General features: G+C 50.6%; 6 protein-coding genes and 2 non-coding genes across 8 annotated transcripts; 2 read left to right on the plus strand and 6 right to left on the minus strand.

Annotated features, from left to right (window-relative positions):
- Positions 1-66: 66 nt before the first annotated feature.
- On the minus strand, positions 67-1956 carry BO72DRAFT_418473 (ABC transporter ATP-binding protein; the record flags this gene model as incomplete). Its single annotated transcript, XM_040942632.1, has 3 exons — positions 67-738; positions 804-1467; positions 1526-1956. Coding segments are annotated over 3 exons (1767 nt in total), but the record flags the coding sequence as incomplete, so codon positions are not given.
- Positions 1957-2435: 479 nt separating this feature from the next.
- BO72DRAFT_10 (polysaccharide biosynthesis domain-containing protein) lies at positions 2436-3652 on the minus strand. The gene is made up of 5 exons (XM_040938869.1): positions 3374-3652; positions 3258-3282; positions 2911-3195; positions 2801-2837; positions 2436-2733 (listed from the first exon to the last, which is right to left on the minus strand). The coding sequence occupies exons 1-5, from the start codon at positions 3416-3418 to the stop codon at positions 2676-2678; spliced, it is 450 nt and encodes a 149-aa protein (XP_040806503.1). The 5' UTR covers positions 3419-3652; the 3' UTR covers positions 2436-2675.
- A 402-nt stretch (positions 3653-4054) lies between these two features.
- BO72DRAFT_464356 (synembryn) lies at positions 4055-5810 on the minus strand (the record flags this gene model as incomplete). Its single annotated transcript, XM_040946634.1, has 7 exons — positions 4055-4154; positions 4204-5048; positions 5131-5250; positions 5308-5466; positions 5519-5595; positions 5658-5732; positions 5783-5810. 7 exons carry the CDS (start codon positions 5808-5810, stop codon positions 4055-4057), a joined length of 1404 nt encoding a protein of 467 aa, XP_040806504.1.
- A 724-nt stretch (positions 5811-6534) lies between these two features.
- Positions 6535-12260, plus strand: BO72DRAFT_482162 (putative telomere length regulator protein (Rif1)). The gene is made up of 3 exons (XM_040947714.1): positions 6535-9624; positions 9674-9940; positions 9991-12260. The coding sequence occupies exons 1-3, from the start codon at positions 6694-6696 to the stop codon at positions 12193-12195; spliced, it is 5403 nt and encodes a 1800-aa protein (XP_040806505.1). The 5' UTR covers positions 6535-6693; the 3' UTR covers positions 12196-12260.
- A 454-nt stretch (positions 12261-12714) lies between these two features.
- BO72DRAFT_t5 lies at positions 12715-12806 on the minus strand. The gene has a single exon. It is a non-coding gene; the product is annotated as a tRNA-Pro (tRNA).
- Positions 12807-14526: 1720 nt separating this feature from the next.
- BO72DRAFT_490989 (putative RING finger protein) lies at positions 14527-15298 on the plus strand (the record flags this gene model as incomplete). The annotated part of the gene is made up of 3 exons (XM_040948157.1): positions 14527-14603; positions 14688-15140; positions 15217-15298. 3 exons carry the CDS (start codon positions 14527-14529, stop codon positions 15296-15298), a joined length of 612 nt encoding a protein of 203 aa, XP_040806506.1.
- Positions 15299-15613: 315 nt separating this feature from the next.
- Positions 15614-16993, minus strand: BO72DRAFT_366391 (uncharacterized protein; the record flags this gene model as incomplete). The annotated part of the gene is made up of 4 exons (XM_040940790.1): positions 15614-16645; positions 16706-16734; positions 16790-16833; positions 16905-16993. The coding sequence occupies 4 exons, from the start codon at positions 16991-16993 to the stop codon at positions 15614-15616; spliced, it is 1194 nt and encodes a 397-aa protein (XP_040806507.1).
- Positions 16994-17952: 959 nt separating this feature from the next.
- Positions 17953-18037, minus strand: BO72DRAFT_t4. The gene has a single exon. It is a non-coding gene; the product is annotated as a tRNA-Gly (tRNA).
- Between the last annotated feature and the right edge of the window lie 138 nt (positions 18038-18175).

Consider the following 18175-nt stretch of genomic DNA (forward strand, 5'->3'; position numbering starts at 1 on the left):
TTCTTCTTCTTCTTCTTCACCTTGCTCGGTGGCTTTCTTACTTTTTGAAGGGAAGAATAGTTTGTTTTCCTCCAGCTCATGTCTATAACCGGCGTGCACTACCGAGCCATGCTCTAGAATATATGCGAAGTCGCGGTCCAGGATCTGGGACATTTCGTGCGTGATGATAATCGTCGTCTTGCCCCGTCGCCATTCTCGAATAGCTTTCATAGTTTCGACGCGGTTGGTGCCATCTAGAGCACTTGTCGGTTCGTCCATGATCAATATAGGAGTATCTCTGAGTCGAGCTCTGGCGATCGCAACCCGCTGCCTTTGACCCCCACTCAAAAAATTCCCTCCGGGTCCAACACATGTTTCCATGCCTTCGGGCATAGCCTGTATAGTTCCCTCTAACCTGGCTAAATCAATGCATCCTTGAATGTCAGGTTTCCGGAGCCGACTGTGATCTCGGCTTCCAAATGCGATATTCATGAACACAGACTCGTTGAACAGCACGCTCCGCTGTTCGATGAGTGTCACGTTTTTGCGAATCCAGTTCGTACTTAACGTCTGAATGGGATGTCCATCGATAAGAATCTCACCCGATGTCGGCATGTAGAAGCGGGCAAGTAGCTGCCCAAGTGTGCTTTTTCCGGAACCGCTTTTTCCTATGACGAACGTGGTCTCTCCAGCTGGAAAGAAGAAGCTCGTCGAGTTCAGACTGAGTCTGTCTGGTTGAGACGAGTATGAGAAAGAAAGCTTTTAGGCACCGGCGGATTAGCGAGTGAACCAATATGAAAAAGGAGTGTTGATATACTACACACGTTTTTCACTTCGATGTCGCCATGGCAGACATCCGGGCATATGGCACCGTCTAACAGCCCCGGGGCTTTACCGTCCGCTCGATCACTCAACGCGTTTCGCAGGGCAAGGGAAGCGATCTTGCCCTTTTTCATTACAGCTGCCTGTGGCATGATGAATTCGAAGGACTGCGCTGCTGCCAAGCAGGCCCAGAAGGTTCTTAAAACTTCCCCTGCAGAGAGCTGGCCGGACGTCGCCAGAGAGCTGCCATACCAGAAACCTTGAATAAACATACCGAAAGACATCATACGCAGGAACGCGATCTGCAGAGAGGTGAAGCGTGCTCGCCTCAAATAGCACACTGCTGCTTTGTCGATGCTGGCCACAAAACTCCGGTGCTCGATGAGTTGCCCATTGAAGGACTTGACTGCATCGATCGAGGTGGTGGCGCTGTCCACAATCTTCGACGACTTCGCAAGCTCAACCTTCTGCGCTTCGAAGCTCGCATTCATTTTCGAGGACAGGAATGAGATGATGGCCGACAGGACCGGCATCCCAGCCAGAGTGACCAAGCTCAGGTTCCAGGACGTATAGAAGGCTAGGATCAGCGAGACGATCGCTCGAAAAAAGTATTGTACGGCAAGCCCGAATGCCTGCGACGTCGCCTTTTGCAGGTCATCGATATGACTAGTTTTCAGTGTCAGCCTGTTAGGGCGAGCCAAACAAGAATCATCATGCAACGCACCCCTGGAGGCTTGACAGGTACACCCGAGTGCCATCCTGCTGTGTCTCAAACCATTCTTGATCCCTCTTCAAGAGGCCGTCGAAAAGCTCGGTGCGAGCGTTCGCCACTTGCAGCTCTCCGAAGATAACAAACAGGACATAGTAGCATCCGTTACAGATCCAACTGATTGCTCCCAAGACCGCCAGTCGGACGCAATACTTCGTCGTCGTCCGAATGAGGTCGTGATTAGTGATCTCCTGGCCTCCGAACAGGGTGAATTCGTTGAAGATCTGGCCCAGCAATATAGAGAAAGCCGGTGTGGGCAGACTGGCGACGAGAGCGAGCACGACTCCTCCGATCAGAGTCGGCGCATGCTTCCCAGTTGTGAAGCTGAACAAAGACAACCAGCCCGCATTTCTGCCCGAGGGAAGTCGGAGAGTAAACGCGGCCATCGTTTGATTCGGCCTTGCGAGCCGTCCTTGATTGACTGTTGTTTTCCTTTCTTTTATCTATCGACGAGGCGTCTTGATAAACTCTGGGAGATACATGGTTTGACTAAGAATGCAGAAAGGTCGGTCTTCGCAGACGATCGATCCATATTGAGAGATGAGATACCCAAAAAGTCTAACACTCGCCTATGCTCCATCCTGTTTGTGAGGCGTAACAAAGGGGAGTCATTCATGGCAGGCTGAGATAACCCATTGTCCCGCTCCTTGTCCCAAAGCGGTTATATTGAGGAAGGAAGAGATAATGATCCACGGTTGGTATTGTTGTATCTCCGCTCGCCCTGAGGACCAACCACCCCCAAAAAAAAAGAAAATGTCTATTCATTACTTCATTTCCAATGAACAAGATCCACCCACTGTATATACATATAATGTTTCGCTTTTTGAGAACGAAGAGAAGAAATTGAGACCCACCCGGTTCCATTCTCGCAGGGAACCCAGACTCTCTGCCAAGGTCATTAGAAGCAACATTTACGGCCGCTACCGAACGATCCATTGGACCATGAACGGGCCGTGAAGTGGGATGACTATGAACTCGAGTCGTTGCACTATCCCATAAAGCGACAGCGAATGCAGGATTGGGAGCTGGGGAACGGATCCAGTCATTCGTGCGACTATTCTAGAAGGGCCAAGGAAAGGTTTTTCCAGTACTCCGTGGCACACATCTAGGAGCTCGCCTTCTGGGCCTTCTCGTAGATCCAGTCGTTGAGTCCAGCGCGGTTTCTAACGAATCGATAATTGATTAGTTCCACTTGTGTTTTTTTCTTATCCAGAGCGCGATGATGCTCACCTGGCGATCTCGATCGCGTAAAACTGCATGCGCATGGCTGTTTTGCGACGTTAGTCCCACATATCCCCCAAGTGCAAACAAACTTCCTGTAGTCAAAAAAGAAAACCCACCAAAGATAGTCGTCTCCTGGTCGTACTCGAATTTGGGGTTGGAGCGGAGCATAGTTCCAAAGTTGAAGTCGGTGACGGTCTTCTCATACTGGTTCATCCAGTTGCGCCACTTCTCCTTGCCCTCCTTGCTCTTCATCGTGTCCTCGTTCAGCGTCTCGGCGGGGTCGAAGTCCGGGAACTCCTTCATGAAGGACTCGTAGATCTCATCGTCCATCTTGGTCAGACGGAGCTGCGAGCCGCGGACCTTCTCGAGGATCGCCCAGTATGTCATCAAGTGCTCCACGGCTGTAAAGGCGGGTGAGTATGAACGATTCTACCTAGAACGGTGAGGTGAGAGGGAAACGGACCCTTGACGGCAAACTGCTTCTCCATCTACAACGCGAGAAAATCAGCTGTTGGTCTTGTTTTCGAAAGATGGAGATCACCAGGGGAGTTTTCTTCCTGGCGCAAAGCACGAACTTACATCGTCCAAGTTCTCCGCGGTCTCGGGATCGAAAGGCTTCGACATTTTGACGATTGTGTGTGTGGGGATATGCTTTGAAGAATGTTCAATGTGGTGGGTATACAATGGAAGGTCTCTTTGGGGACCGATAACAAACTCTGGTGGTTGGTTGTTGTTGGGTGGATTGGGAAATCGAATTCGAAGTGCCCCGCGCGACAGACTACTCTTTTTCTGCCGCGGGCGGAGATTTTTGCGCCGCCCGCCTAAAACCCCGCCCCGCACCAGATCCGTACGTCATTCGCACCGTTTCAACAGTGCTTCCTAAGGCCTGAGAACTGAGATGGAAATACAGACTGCTCATACTACAGGTCCATAGGCCTCAACACCAGACTCTACCGGAAGCTTCAAGCATCTTCGAGCTGTTGCTCGGAGCTTCTACTCTGGGATTCTGTCGCTTATTAATGGGTGGCCAAATCATGCCTGCTTGCTTTCCATTCGATTCTGCGGATGACAGATCAAGGCAATGAGGGACAGAGCTACCCGAATTAATGTACAAGGGGGAACTGTAACTGTAGTGCTATCCTGAGGGCTAGAAGGCAAGATCAGACATCTTAGATGGGAAGGAAACCTGTACAACTCCGGGTCCCAGTTCAATTGACGGGGTATGATACAGCAGTAACAAAGGGGTCAGATAGCAAATGCTCAGTCGCTGTCGTCCGAATCAGGCAGTTCTTCAAATCTACCTTCGTGAAGGGCACGCGTGACAGGGTTCTCCACGTTGAGTATTCCACTCGCCTTGGCCCTATATGAAGCTGTCAGCAATCATCTATATCATCGGTGGAGGAACAAACCTCTCAAAGAGCACAAACAATCGCTCTGCCTCACGCTCCTTCTCTTCCTTTGTCATAGGCGGCCATTCATCCTTCTTCTCCGCAGCCCATTTCTGGCCAGTTATGGGGTTGACCTCTGGATCGAATCCCTGCGGGTTCGTAGCGAATGCCTCGCCCGCTGTCTGCGGTATCTCCATGCCACGAGAAGCCAATAATCCTGCTGCAAATCCATAGCCAATGTTTCTGGTCAAGTTCTCCGCGTCCTTTCCAGAGAGAACGAACATGAGCTCGGAGATAGCTGTCTTTACGTTCGGATAGGGAGTGGTTGAGAGATTCAGAAGCTTGGAGGAAAGCGTGTCGGACTGTCCAATGGGACGACTTCTATCATTCTCTTCGGGCAACAAAAGCCATTGCATGTACTTGCGGACGCCATCAGGTGCCAGCTCATGAATAGTCACAAGAGTGTGGAAGAGTGGGATCGCTTTGGTTTCCAACTCATCTGCCTTATATGCAGACACAGCCTGGTCCAGAATATTGATCAGCTTGTCGACATTGCAGTTCTGATTAAACGTCGGGAAGAGCGGACTGCTCTCCCATGCTTTGCCTTTCTTGTTCTCAATGTCAAGGGTTGACAGGCAGTTGAGAAGATATCCGAGCAAACCGTCTAGAGGCTTTTCAGGAATATCCATCCGGCTGATGATCTTGAAGAGGTGCGGGATCGAAGGCGAAAAACTCCCCGCAAGCTCCGGATAGATCTTGGAGACATTAAAAATCAATTTCAGTGTGTCGATGAGCGCCAGTTCGTCCATCTGCGACAAGGGCTTCTTTCCCGACTTCGGAAATTGCTTGGCGTGTCGAGTAATTTGCTACATAGATTGATCAGTCAGATTGGTTCTACTCCTCTAGGGGCCAAAGAGGGGGGTGGGATGGTGGAGGGGGCTCACTCACATAGTTGACATTTTCACTCAAGAGATGATTCTTAATCAGTATTTCGAAGTCCATGGTGGTATCATATGTGGAGAGAAAGAGAATGCGACTAATAACCATTTCGTCGTCTGAAGAGTCACACTAGCCTGGTGTCAGCAAATAGAAACACGTGTAAGATGGTGGAATTGATTTGCATACTTTGAGTAACTCCGCCAATTTACCTCCATAGCCTGTATCAACAAACAGCTGACGCATAGCAGGGTTAAGGAGGAGAGCATTTGCAACGCATCGTAGGGCAGCTCGCCGCACATCAGTCGTTTCTCCCGTAACACCGTACTTAGTTAACAGTTCTATTCCCTATAGAATAGTCAGCAGTCGAAGCAAGCTATGAGTAGTTGGTTCTTAGTACCTCTTTAGAATAGATCGGGCCTGCGTTATCAGGACTGGTGCCATGCTGCCTCAGCTCTAACAGGGTTTGTATGCGTTCTATAAGGTGCATTCCATGTTGTAAGAAGCTTGCTCATAAGTATGCTTTTCTTTGTACTTACGCTGTGATGTGAGCGACTTCTTCAGCTGGTCTTGTTTTAGCAACTCCACCAACTGGGAGACCCGTTGCAGTTTAGCTAAGCATAATCTGTTAGTCTACATCGATATGAAGTTGGTTTCTACATACCTGCACCTTGGAGCGTGCGAAACTCCATCTTTTATGTTGTTCAAAACTTGAATTCGGCAGAGGAGCAACCGGATTCCTGTGTCCCGTGTGGCTTTGTATGAATAGGACACCCCCTGGTAGTCCACCCAAACTTGGGCCCCGCTTGATTAGAGCTAGTGACCTTTGCGACCGCACGAACCTCAGTGTTCCGGTAATCCAAAAGGTCAAAGTATTAACACTCCTTTGGTGAGATAAGTCACGCTGTAGCGCAAGGTTCAAAGGCCCTGGACCAAGTGATGTAGAGGTTTCGGGCCTTGGATCCGCGGGGATGGTTCTTGCCAGAAGTTAAAGCCAATGATGGATCGGTGAATAGAGGATCGGAGAGGTGCGATAAAGCAGGAGAACCCCACTCAGGCTCACAAATGTATGTGTATCTCCACAAGGATCGATGGAAGAAAGTATGTACCGATATAGGGAGATCTTTCTGCGTCCTGTCTAGGAGGATATTCTCAGTTCTTCGAGAATGTTTCCTATCAAAGACACGAGTCCAGACCCATGTTTCGAGCCCAAATATCTAGACTGGTTTTATCATCATTAACTTAAATGGTTCATTTGTTTGTTCGATTTGTTTCAACTTCCCGCCCGGATACTAGTGCCTTGTCTCCTCAGGCATCAAGCGCGGCGCTGCCACTTTACGCGTGCCTCAGCCACAGGCGCGTCCCTTTTGAGCTGCGTGGCTTGGCGCGGTTCCCCGAGGATCAAACGCTCGACAGCCCTGCTTCATCTGGGCTTCAAATCTCGCTCCAGGTTGTTTCTCTCAGGCTTGAACTAGAGCATGGACCACTCGTGATCATCGCCAGGCCATATCGCGATGTCCTTTTCTCTCTCTCGGCTTCTGATTCCTATTTCTTAACCATTCGATCGTCAAAAATATGGTGGAGATTCTCGGTCCTGTCTCTGCTCGTCCGCCAACTCCACCAAGGACATCGTCTTTTATGCTGTCTGAGAAAGATCGAAGGGAAGACTCCCCGGCCATTGTGCATACGCCTCGTGACTCTCCTTTCTCTGTCAATGGTTCGACCGGGGCCCCCTCGACCCGTCAATCCAAGCGCGTGAACTTCTCGCCATGGACTAAATATATCAAACCTCCGACTTTCACGAATACCACCGCCAAATCGCGACCTGAGCTGAAAGTTCTTCCCCCTTCGAACGAACTCAAACCCGCAAAGTCGATCCTCAAGACGACGAGCTCGCACGCTCTAGCCGACTCTCCTTCCTCCGCCCCTCCCATTCCCGACACGTTCGCCATGCTTCTTGAATCCATTCTTCAGCAATTAGCTGGCGACACAGTCAGCTCCAGACTCGATGCATACATGCAATTCTTCGGGGCGCTAAGGGCATATGAAGGGCTTCCTGGAGAGCAGGAAGTTATCGCGAAGTTGGGCACAATTACACATTTTATACAAAGAGACATCAGCAGAGACCTGACGACTGGAGGACCTTTGGACACCAATCTTGTCATCCAGGCGCTAAAACTGGCTGTTGCTCTTGTTTGGCACAATGAGATATCTGCGCGACTGTCGGACGAGTTCAAGGCATTCCTTATCGATCACTCGATCGATTGCCTGCAAGATGCCAAAGTGCCTAAGTCCGTGATCACACATTACTTATCTGTCTTGGCTACACAAAACTTTCATACAAAAATCATGACCAATGCCAGGGTGATACGCCTTCTCACTGTCTTGAACAGTCTGACTAGCCGTGTCAACGGAAATGCAATTGTGTCTCAGCGGTTGAGCATCTACTCTCGTGTTCTCAGTCAATCGAAATCGACATTCGTCTCTCACGCAGCGTTGTGGATGGAGCATTTAATCTCGGGACTACTTCATCATATGAAGGATACTCGCCTCAAAGCTATTTCTGTCGGCTTCCAGACCTCTATCACGTGTGGGCCCAATCCAACGCTATCAAAGGCCGTTCGGGATGTGTTTGGAAGGTTCATAGACAAGGGCAGGAAGATGGTGACTGAAGTATGCGAGAGAATGTCCCGGATGATGAACAATCCCGAATCAGGTATACATGTACCGCAGGTCTGGGGCGTGATCGTACTGCTTCTGAGAAGTAAAAAGTTCAACGTTGACCAGTGGGAACATTTCAAAGAATGGGTGCTGGTTTTGCAGAGGTGCTTCAATTGCAGTGACTCTTCAATCAAAGCTCAGGCTATCGTGGGTTGGAATCGATTTGTTCTGGTCGTTGGCCCGAGCGATACAACAAGCCCTTCTATACTCAAGATGCTGAGCAAACCAATCATGTCCCAATTCGACCGCAAGAAGCACGACAAGCAACCTAGCCAGCTGGCATTGTGCAGTTATTACAATCTGTTGTACTATGCCTTCCGCCCGTCTGCAACTTTTGAGCACCTGGATGTTGTTTGGAAAGAGTACATTGCCTCGCCCTTATCAACGGTATTCACAACAGTGCCCGGCATGCATGATCGACTCGCTCACGTGCTGTCCAGCATGTTCTGGAGCTCGCACCCAAGGCCCTGGGTAGAAAACAAAGTCAATGAGAGCAACAAGCTGGATCCGGAGGAGTTACCTTCTATTGATAGCAGGTGGCTAAGATCCAGAATTTCATCAGTGCTTGATGTTCTTGAGAGTATCTTCAAAGCAACAATCTGGACAGATAACCTTGAACAGTCGCATGTTGGCGCTGCATGGCTGAATTTATCTAGTGCCTTGGCGTTCACCTTAAACAAAGAGATTACCCCAACTCCTGAGTCGATGCAGACCGTGGCTCACGTACTGGTTTTTCTTAGGCGGGTCTGGACTACCGGGCCAGACGCGCTCAGCGCAAAACAAGAGGATGGCTCCATGGACACTTTCTTCGAGCGATTTGGGTTCTTGTCCACTACGATGATCCACGCCCTAGGAAGTGCTCGGTTTACAGAGAAGCTTGTTCTGCGGACCTCCGACTACTCGTTCCAAGCTGCTACCACGCCAACCCATCGCCATTCGAGAGCAACCGCCAATCTAAGCACCCCGACCTTGCATTACCTCCGAATGATCAGTGAAATGTCTGTGATAACGGTGCCAAGCACGGCGTATTCTCACTTGGTCAAGAGTGTACTTGAGGCCACTTGCAGTGATAAAATTTCTCGAAGCTCGCGCTTAGAATTACTACAACAATGTGCCAGTCTCTACGATGAGTACAGTGACTCCGACTTCCCCTTGGGTCCCTTCTTGGCACAGACCGTCTGGGAGTGTACAGCACAGTCAGCTGCTGATTCTTTGCGCTCACTTCCAATGGAGACTGCGCGAGAACGCGATGGATCCGTTACCCGAGACTATGAAAATGCTGTGAAAGTTCTTTCAACGGGATTGAATTACTATCGCAACTTTCAGGTATGGAATGAACTGCTTGACTCCCTGATACGTGTGGTGAGAACCGAGAGAAGTGATCAAGCAATCACACTCATGGTCATTGAGCCTCTTGCCGAGTCTATCATGAAGGGTGGTGCCCGGAGGTCTTACTTGCCGTTGGCATCTATCCTCAAGCAATTGCTTTCCATCACCTATTACCAACAATTTGAGAGAGACAACAATGAGAGCCACTTGCCGTTCCACAAACTGGTTGACCTGGTTGGGCGTACCCTGTTGGATTCTTATGAACACTTCGACCCCTCAGAGACGAGCGGTATGGCGGACTTCATTGAATCCTTAACATCACTCTTGGGCTCAGGTACTTCAACTGTCCGGTCTATCATGCTGGAAAGTCTTCAGCTACCCCTGGCTATTTATCTGAAGGATGAGGACAAGCGAATGAGCGTGGAGAGTGGTGTGGAGAGCAGGATTCTCACTGCAGTAAGTGTCAGAAGCAAGGGGGCTTGGACATACTCTAACCCTTGTATAGTGTCGCGCACTCTCTTCGGCTGTTCTGAATATCCTACAAGCATCTTCCCCCCATAATGCCTCGTTCCTGCAAAAGTTCGAAGATATCATTCACGCGGGTCTAGATTCTTCACACATATCAGTAAGAAGGAGGTTCTATGACTTCTGGAATTCTACCTTCGGTTCACAGAGATTTTTGTCCCGCCCCGAAAGGATAACGCATGCGCTGGAGAGCTTGGAAGCTCTCATTAAACATCAGCAGGCCATCACACCTTTGGAAGAATCGAAGGTATGTCATGTCATAACGAGCGACAGCCAGCTCATGCTAACCCTTCGAAGCCTAGAGCTCGGATGAGTACTTTCGACGAACAGGAAACCAAAAACGGCTCTGGGGACATGTCCGTAAAGTCACGGATCTCTTTCATTCTAGACAATCCGGTCGACTCGGGCTTGAACTCGTCGCCTGTGACTGGGGGCTCAGACCGTGCAGTCACACGAGAGCGCACAAAAGAACTTCAGCGGGAACGAGCTTTCGAAGCTGATAGTCAGCGTGCCGAGCAACATGTTGTTGCTTCTCATCCAGACCCTTTCGTATCAGGCCCAGAGGACGGTAACAAGCGCAGCGAGTTGTTCTCGATGATTGAAAGCCTCAGGTCTTCTTCCCCGCCGAGCAATACACCTAGAGATATCCACTTCATGACACCGCCGCACTTGCGTCACCTGCATCACTCGGATACAGATGCAGGGACCCCGCAAACACCCCCTTTGCCGCCTGTGTCGGCAGAGAACGAATATAACTACCTTGGCTCGTCACCGACTCCTATCTCAAGAGGGAGGGCGCAGTTGAGCGACTCACATGTGCCACCACCCCCAACATCTGCCCCAGAAGCCTCTTTGTTGGACAACGAGCCCCGATCATCACCTCCAGAACTCACTTCACTTCCCGCAGATCATCACTCGCTTACTCCTGGTCCCCATCCTAGTAACGAGACACCCGTTGACCTTGAGACACCAACGACCACACCGGGTAAGAGCAAGAAGGCGAAGAAGAAGGCCAGACGCTCTGCCAAGCTCAAGAAAAAGTCAAATTCTGAGCTCAATCAGACTGAACACGTCACTCAGGACAATCCAAATGACGTCGCAGACCAGCCTATGACTAAACGCCTCCGCTCTTCTACTGGGAAGACCTCTGATTCTCCTCTGCAATCCACAACCGAGAAGCAACATACAGGAGCTGCCACAGAATCCAGTAAGGAGACACGTCATACGCACTCCACAAGGGCCTCCGCCTCGGCCAACGCCGTCGGTTCGAAGACTGGGCCCGAAGTGGAGAAGGACTTGCCTCAGATTGTCGAAATCGTCGAGTCCCAGGCGGAACGACCCAGCGGTAACCCCGGCTTGTACAACGACGATGTTGATATGGAAGACCAGGTGTCATCCCAATTGGAGCAAGATCTGGAGCTTGCCGTAGATAAAGATGATGTTGCGGGCGGTGAAGAGTCGATGGAAGCTTCGCATGAGCCTCAACCATCCAGGAAGAGAAAACGTGAGATGGAAGAGCAGACACCTCAGAGGAAGGAAAGACGGCGCTCGTCTCGACTCACAAAGACGCCCGCTGCGGCTGAGGAATACGAAGCCGACACCACTCGCTCGAACGAAATCTTGCTAAACACTCACGACCTTGAGTCGTCGCCTGCCGAGTCTGCACCGAAGCGACGGAAACATGACACCAGGGCTGAGGCCTCCAGCACGACTAGATCGGTCGCTAACAGTCAAGCATCGGACCCTGTCAGCTCGAAGGACAAGCCTTCAGAGAGTCAAGACAAGTCTCAGAAGAGAAGGTCTTCTCGTCTAAGTGGTCAAGCTGCGCCGCCTATACCCGAGGAGAGCCCTGTGCTTCAAAAGAAGTCGAAGAAATCACCTCGACCTTCTCGTCCACGCAAGCAGGACAATGATATAAACACGGAAACTATACATGAAGAGAGTGATTCCCAGGAGACTACGGCAGAAGACCAGCCAAAGCAGCCAGCGCGTGAGAAGGCGTCCGATCATCTGGACGATGTTCAGAATGCACTAGATGCTACGGCGGTTCCCGAAGTAGACCCGGAAACACACGAGTCTGAGGAGTCGGTACAACCTGCGCTCGAAGCTCAGGGGGAAGTCGCTTCGACGACCCGGCCCGTGCCTGTCGAGAATCTGCAGCCCTCGGCAGACAACGACATCCAGATGACCGATGCGCACCCGTCCGCAGAAACCGCTCCCGAGTCGCAGAAGACACCATCTTCCATCAGGGAGAAGCACTCGGAGAAGAAAAAGAAGAAAACCCGCGCCTCATCCCGCGCTGCCCCTACTCAAGCAGAAACCGAGGCCCCAGCCGAACCTGTCCTGGTCAAGTCCGAGGCGGAAATCGCAAACTCCCTCCGCAGGGTCCTTGACGACGTCAAATTGGCCAAGCTGGACAGGCAATCTCTCAAAGAGATTGACGACCTGTTGTTCGATATTCGAGTGGAGACACATGAGGCAATGCGGAGGAATACGGGTTAGGAAGGTTGAACTTTTCTTGTATTTTTTTTGCATAGCGAAGGCGTTTTCTTTTTTTTTTTTTTTTTCGACATGTCCGCGGGGTATCTGCTTATCTTAGATCCTATATTATACACCCTTATCTTTCGATGCGCCAGGGGGAGGTTGCTTTTGTATCTTTGGCGGAGGATGGGAAAAGATCAAGATTTGTTGTTTTTGCTTCCGGTTTTCTTCCGAGTCACCACCCTAGTAGTATATTGTTTTCGCTACCTTTGTGTATTTGAAAACTGCGATTAAGAAGAGGTTTTGTACTATGGTCCGGGGACTGGGAAACGAAGAAGGTTCCACATTTTTAGGTATATTCTAGGCTTATGGGAGGTGATGTACACTCCGTGGAGAAATCTACCTAGAGCCTTCTCGTTGCATTGAATGTGGCTGAAGAAAACGGTGCTGTTTTGCAGAATATAGTCGGAGGAGAGAGCATAATGAAGGTGGTGAAGAGCAAAAGAGAACAGAAAAGTGGCGATGCGAAAAAAGGATAACGGCCCGAGCCGCGGATCGAACGCGGGACCTCTCGCAGATATGCTTGGGTTTGGAATCCCTAAGCGAGAATCATACCACTAGACCACCCGGGCTTGTTATGGTAATCCTGCGTAATTGATGCAATATACGTCAACATCCTGTCATCAAGTCCAGCTGCACAGACATCTCCCTAGCCTTGTTGCCCATAGACTGCCTTCGAACCTGAGATATTCTCCACTTCGAGACTAAACCATACACTATGCACAAGGCGATGAGGCGCAAACTTCTCTACTATAGGTGGAGAGTGTGAGTTGACACTGAAAGTGGATACGTCCAGGCAATGCGGACAGGAGCATTTTAGGAATCAGCAGAAGCATACCTAACTACGCACTCGACACTGTACGGATCGGGTCCAACCATTCTCCATCCATGATTTCTAGGCCAAGTCAAACTCTTGGCTTCCATACATGCATACACATCACATATACGATTGCTGTAGTGTAGTAGTGGACCCTTCTGCCATAGATAAGCACAAACCGCCTTGGCTGCATCAACCTACACCGGTACTCTTGCTTATTGCCTAGACGAGACAGCCTCCCTCCTCCAGTGCAGCAGCTCTGCATTTTTCACCGTCATGCTATGCACCTCATGCCTTAACTTTCATTGTCCCAGCCACAAAGAATTCTGTGGCCGATTTTTTAAATAGAGAGGATCCAGTTTTGAGTGCACAAAAAAAATAGTGAATGCAGGCTATCTAGATTAGAAACATGTCTCTATCTACCCGGTCTCTTCAGCTCGCAGTTGCGCGCGCGGAGTAGGGCTTGAACTTACCACGAGGATAGATAATTCTGTTTTCGTCGCAGAGGAGCCAATGAATGAAATCGACCTACTTGCTTTCCCAATAATACACAGAATCGGAGGGAGAGAAGAAATCATACCAATTTTATCTCGCTTAACTTTACTCGACTTTATACTTCCTAAACTTCCCGCTACTAAAGGCATGCATGCACTGCCAACAGCTCCCACCGATCTATCAATCTGCACATAGCAAGCCATCCCCTACACTAGATTGATGGACTTTCCATAGAAGCACGTAAGATTCTCTCCGAGGAAGATAAATTGCATAAAGAACAACATGTTTCCTCCCGCCCTCCCCTCGAGGCTGAGCGAGCGAGCGGTGGGCGGATTTGGGGGAGGGTTAAGTGGTAGTCTCCCCTCCGGCCAGTCAGAGTTTCGTCATGGGGATGGGAAAAGGGAAATCATGCCGGATGCTGGACGCTTTCTCTTGAACACGGCTTTCTTTCTCTTCTTTATCTGCTTTTCTGCACGGACAAAGAGCACAGTAATCTCCAATGTCCGGTGTCTATGAGGAAGGGGAAAGGGGTTGCCAAAAATTGCGCTTTCACTCACTCATCTTGCACCAAAACTGCCGTGTCGGTATGTACGCTCGACCATAGGGGCTTACCATCTGATTTGCGCTACGCTGCGTTGTGCGTGAGGGGTGCCAGAATTAACACGCTCTCCTGCCTGTCTGCTTTCTGCTATCTGCTTCAACCTTTTCTCTCGTGGTTATCACATTGGGTCTGCTGCTTTGAGAGGTCTCGTGAGTTGCATATACAGCAAGCAGGCCCTCTGATAGCATCTATCTACACTCCTTGATCTTTCCCGGAGAAAACAACCATCCTCACCGCTTCACACAAGTCACAGGGTACGTACATGGCCCTTTCGTGATTGATTCTGTGATCATATCCCGTCCTGTCGGTTTTCTAACTAGCGCACCCTGGTTAGCTTGATCTTCACAGAAAGCCGATGCAAGGTGACCCAGCATCAGCCATGGTTGACGTCTCGTCGGCCGCCATTCTCGGCTACTTGGCCCCCGTCTGCATTGCCTTCTTCGTTTTTGTTGCTTGGTATGTGGATCGTTTTCCCCTCGGTCATTCGTTTCTTCTTCAGTGGGCGTCCGGAATCTAACTCGGATGAATCAAAACAAAAAGGATCTGTGTTGAGGTCCGACGCCGCGAGCGTACCCGTAACCTGCACAGCAACGATGCCGAGACTGCTCCCATGGGGTCCAGTCGTGCCGTGATCTCCAGCCGTGACGTGGAGAGACGCTTCCCCCAGATGAAGTATAGCGACTGGCTCAGTTCTAGGACCAGGTGCATGCCCGCCAAGGATGCCACCGAGGCGAGGGTTTCTTCCGTCGCGGCTGATACTACCTCTGTCGATGCTATTGAGATCGCCCCGGTCAACGACGCTCCACGCTCCGAGGAAATCCCCACTGATACGCCTCGTCAGGTTCCTGGTTGCGATGGGCCAGCCCCTACTGCTTTTGACATCATGCAGGCTGCCCCGGGTACAGGAGAAGGCTTCGACATGGCAGATTCCAGCAGAGAGTGTGTTATTTGCATGGATGAGTTTCGCGGGCCAGACTTCATTCGTCATCTGACGTGCGGTCATATTTTCCATGTGTCCTGCCTAGATCCCTGGCTAACCCGCCGCCACGCATGCTGCCCCCTGTGCAAGACAGACTACTGTAACGCAAGGGCCTCACGCACCGGTTGGCTTCGTTCCGGGTCTGGCCCAGCTTTTCCGCAGCCAGTTCTGATCCGTACCGACATCCTTCCGCGTCTCTGAGGTACCTCTCTATAATCGCGCAACCAACTATCTGTGAGTAGAGACCGTGATTCCCCGCTGATTGTTGTGGGCCGAAGAAAGGCAGCTGACCATGACACTTCAGAGCGAGTGGCAACTTGCTTGCGCATAGCACATAGACCTGATTTGTGGAGCGTCTTTCGTGGTGTTCTGGTACCGGGGGGATCACATACTGGATTTTCGAGATTTAATGTCTCCATGCGTCTCACTTCTGTTGCGTCAGAGTGAGTTCGAGGCTGGTAGGCGATGTAAATAACTCGTTAGCATTTCACGCTATCATATGAATTTGCTTCAGCTCTATTCCCTCCTCGAACGTGTATTGACCTTCGTCCTCACAAGAGCGATAGGAACTGGCTCTATGCGGACCTAGAGTCCTTTCCGGATATCCGGGGGTCGTCCTGATGATAGCCTCCTCGCTTGTTCGTTGGTCAACAAGATTATCCTCGTGGGGCTTTCCTTTAACACTCATGGTGAACTGGTCGGGTTTCCATTCGTATGTATGGGAGAAATAGAACGGGTGCCAGTATCTCGGTTTTCCCCCGCTTTGCGCGGAACGCGATACGCTGGAAGGATCTATGCCATGCCAGCGAGCATGCTGACCATGCGGCCTATTTGTCTTCTGATACATTTTCGAGCTGAACACCCTCCGAATCAGGGGCGACAGACAAACCATATTCGCGACATAGATCGCAGTGCTCGCCTCCCGTATATACCAAATTTGATAGGTCGTCGTCAAGGGAGAGGCGAAATTGAAGACTTTGTTGAGAATCGCAGCGGCGATGGTGAAGACACCCAAGCTCATGACGCCCGCCAGCATGATTTTCTTTCCCCTCCTCATCTGGGCCTTCCGCAGCAGAGGAAATGGCAGCGCGAGCATGGCAGCATCGGAGGAGATGTTGAAGACTGCCTGGGTGATGGAGTAGTACTGGTAGGTCGCGCATTGCATGTCCTGCACCGGCATGGCCCAGTACTGTGAGAATGGCCGGCAATAGACGGCATAGTACGTGACCATGATAACGAGGAAGCCGACGGCGATGAAGGCGGCTATCAGATTGACATACATCCGCAACAGCCGGAAATTCTGGGTGAGCCGCCAGAACATGGTCAACATGCAAACCTTGACCCCCCAGGTGGAGAATAACATGCACTGCTCGAGGCCAATGACGATCTTGCTCCCAAAGATACGATCACGCACTTCTTGTGGGTTGGACATAATCTCATCGTATTGTGCCGGATCGACGAGATTAGACGCATAGCGGGCGGAGACTTGAATCAAAACCAGCAATGTTGTATAGATCAACTGCCTCACCCAGTGGGTCAGTCAAGCGCTCCTCTCTCCTGGTGCGGGCCTCAGACTTACAAATGTGACGCTCATCACATAATCCTCAGCTATATCAGGCGCGTTAGTGCTCACGAATTCCTGACAATCCTGGCTGCGTCATACAATACAGGCGCTTGATCGAACCGGTTACGATGACACGGGAAACTCTTGGTAGGTTAGTAAGGGCTCTATGAAAGGAACATACCCTGTGCACGTAATGGGGGTCTTTAATACTTACATCCTTCCAATGTATAGCACGGTTGCGACGCTCCAGAATATAATTGCCTCGGAGAGGAGCTGGTATGGAGGGGGTGAGAAGTCGCCCATGTCGTCGTCTTCTCAAAGTCTGGGTAAACCCCAGTGCTCCTGGACTCCTCGCCGTGTTTGCACGGCGCATGTCACGCCAGGGGGGCAGAGTGGTGTGCGGCTGTGGGGGGGGGGGGGGGGGCATATATAGATAGCAATGCATCGGCCACCAGGAGCAGCCCTTGCACGCCCTGTCGCAGCAATGCCATTTTATCGGCACGTGAAGCAGAGACTCCGAGCCAGCCTCGACGCCACACGCACCGCCCAGAACGAGGGAGATGATGAGATTGCATGCCGCATCGGAGAGTCCGGAATTCCTCGCCTGGGTTGGCGACAGGACGCAAGGGGATGAACAACTGGGGATGGACTCGACTCTCGACCTGACTTGCGATTCAGTGCCAGGCACAAAACATTGCACTTGTGCTCTAGATTCATGATGGACTTGCAAATGAAGTACGATCGAATTGCACTGGTACAATGCGTAAATTGTTCGCTTCCTCGGCCGGTCATTCTTATGGACGTGCTTTGAACGGTTGAAGGGATGTTCAAGGTTCAAGCGAGGAGGTGAGAAGGCAACCAGGGTGGCTAGTGAAGTATGGTCATGCTGTCAATTTAAGGTGTATTTTAAGTGGATTTGACAATGCATATCTCAGGGGCCCTGTGCCATTATCGTAATCTGCCATCCCCATCTTGTGATGGTGACACGGGATGTTTGGTGCGAATGATCCCGGCACTACTAAAATATATACACAGTAGACAAAAGTTAACCACGGGAGGGCAAAACCTAATGAGCAGCACATGTCACCATGCCTGCATATCTAGATTTATCTGAACCAACTACCCTGCCTAAGTAGACATTGACATTAAAAAAAAAAGACAACCGACGTACGCTGTAAAGAGGATAAAAAAGAACACCCAAACCACAAGGGTGTTACCAGCGGACCTGGCTGGATCAGAGCCGGAAAAATACAAAAAAGAATTGCGCCAAGCGAGACTCGAACTCGCGTCCCAACCTAATCCTATGAGAATGGGAAGGTTGGATCCTAACCACTAGAAGATTGGCGCTGAGAACCACTGGACCATCTGGGCCATTGTAGTTATTGGGTCAATGTTTCAACGGATAATATTCAAACACCTGGAACCGAGTTTTCGCCTCAATTTGCCACCAAGGAACCATCTATCGCGAACCTAATTTGACAGAAA

The sequence above is a fragment of the Aspergillus fijiensis genome (assembly GCF_003184825.1).
Source record: "Aspergillus fijiensis CBS 313.89 unplaced genomic scaffold BO72scaffold_1, whole genome shotgun sequence".
NCBI classification, from domain to species: domain Eukaryota; kingdom Fungi; phylum Ascomycota; class Eurotiomycetes; order Eurotiales; family Aspergillaceae; genus Aspergillus; species Aspergillus fijiensis.

Coding starts and splice junctions, on each gene's coding strand:
- BO72DRAFT_10 (XM_040938869.1), bottom strand. CDS start 3,418: ATGTCGAAGCCTTTCGATCCCGAGACCGCGGAGAACTTGGACGAT. Junction 3,283..3,373: donor CCGCGGAGAACTTGGACGAT/GTAAGTTCGTGC, acceptor CTCGCGTTGTAG/ATGGAGAAGCAGTTTGCCGT. Junction 2,838..2,910: donor CCAGGAGACGACTATCTTTG/GTGGGTTTTCTT, acceptor GTCGCAAAACAG/CCATGCGCATGCAGTTTTAC.
- BO72DRAFT_482162 (XM_040947714.1), top strand. CDS start 6,694: ATGGTGGAGATTCTCGGTCCTGTCTCTGCTCGTCCGCCAACTCCACCA. Junction 9,625..9,673: donor AGAGCAGGATTCTCACTGCA/GTAAGTGTCAGA, acceptor ACCCTTGTATAG/TGTCGCGCACTCTCTTCGGC. Junction 9,941..9,990: donor CACCTTTGGAAGAATCGAAG/GTATGTCATGTC, acceptor AACCCTTCGAAG/CCTAGAGCTCGGATGAGTAC.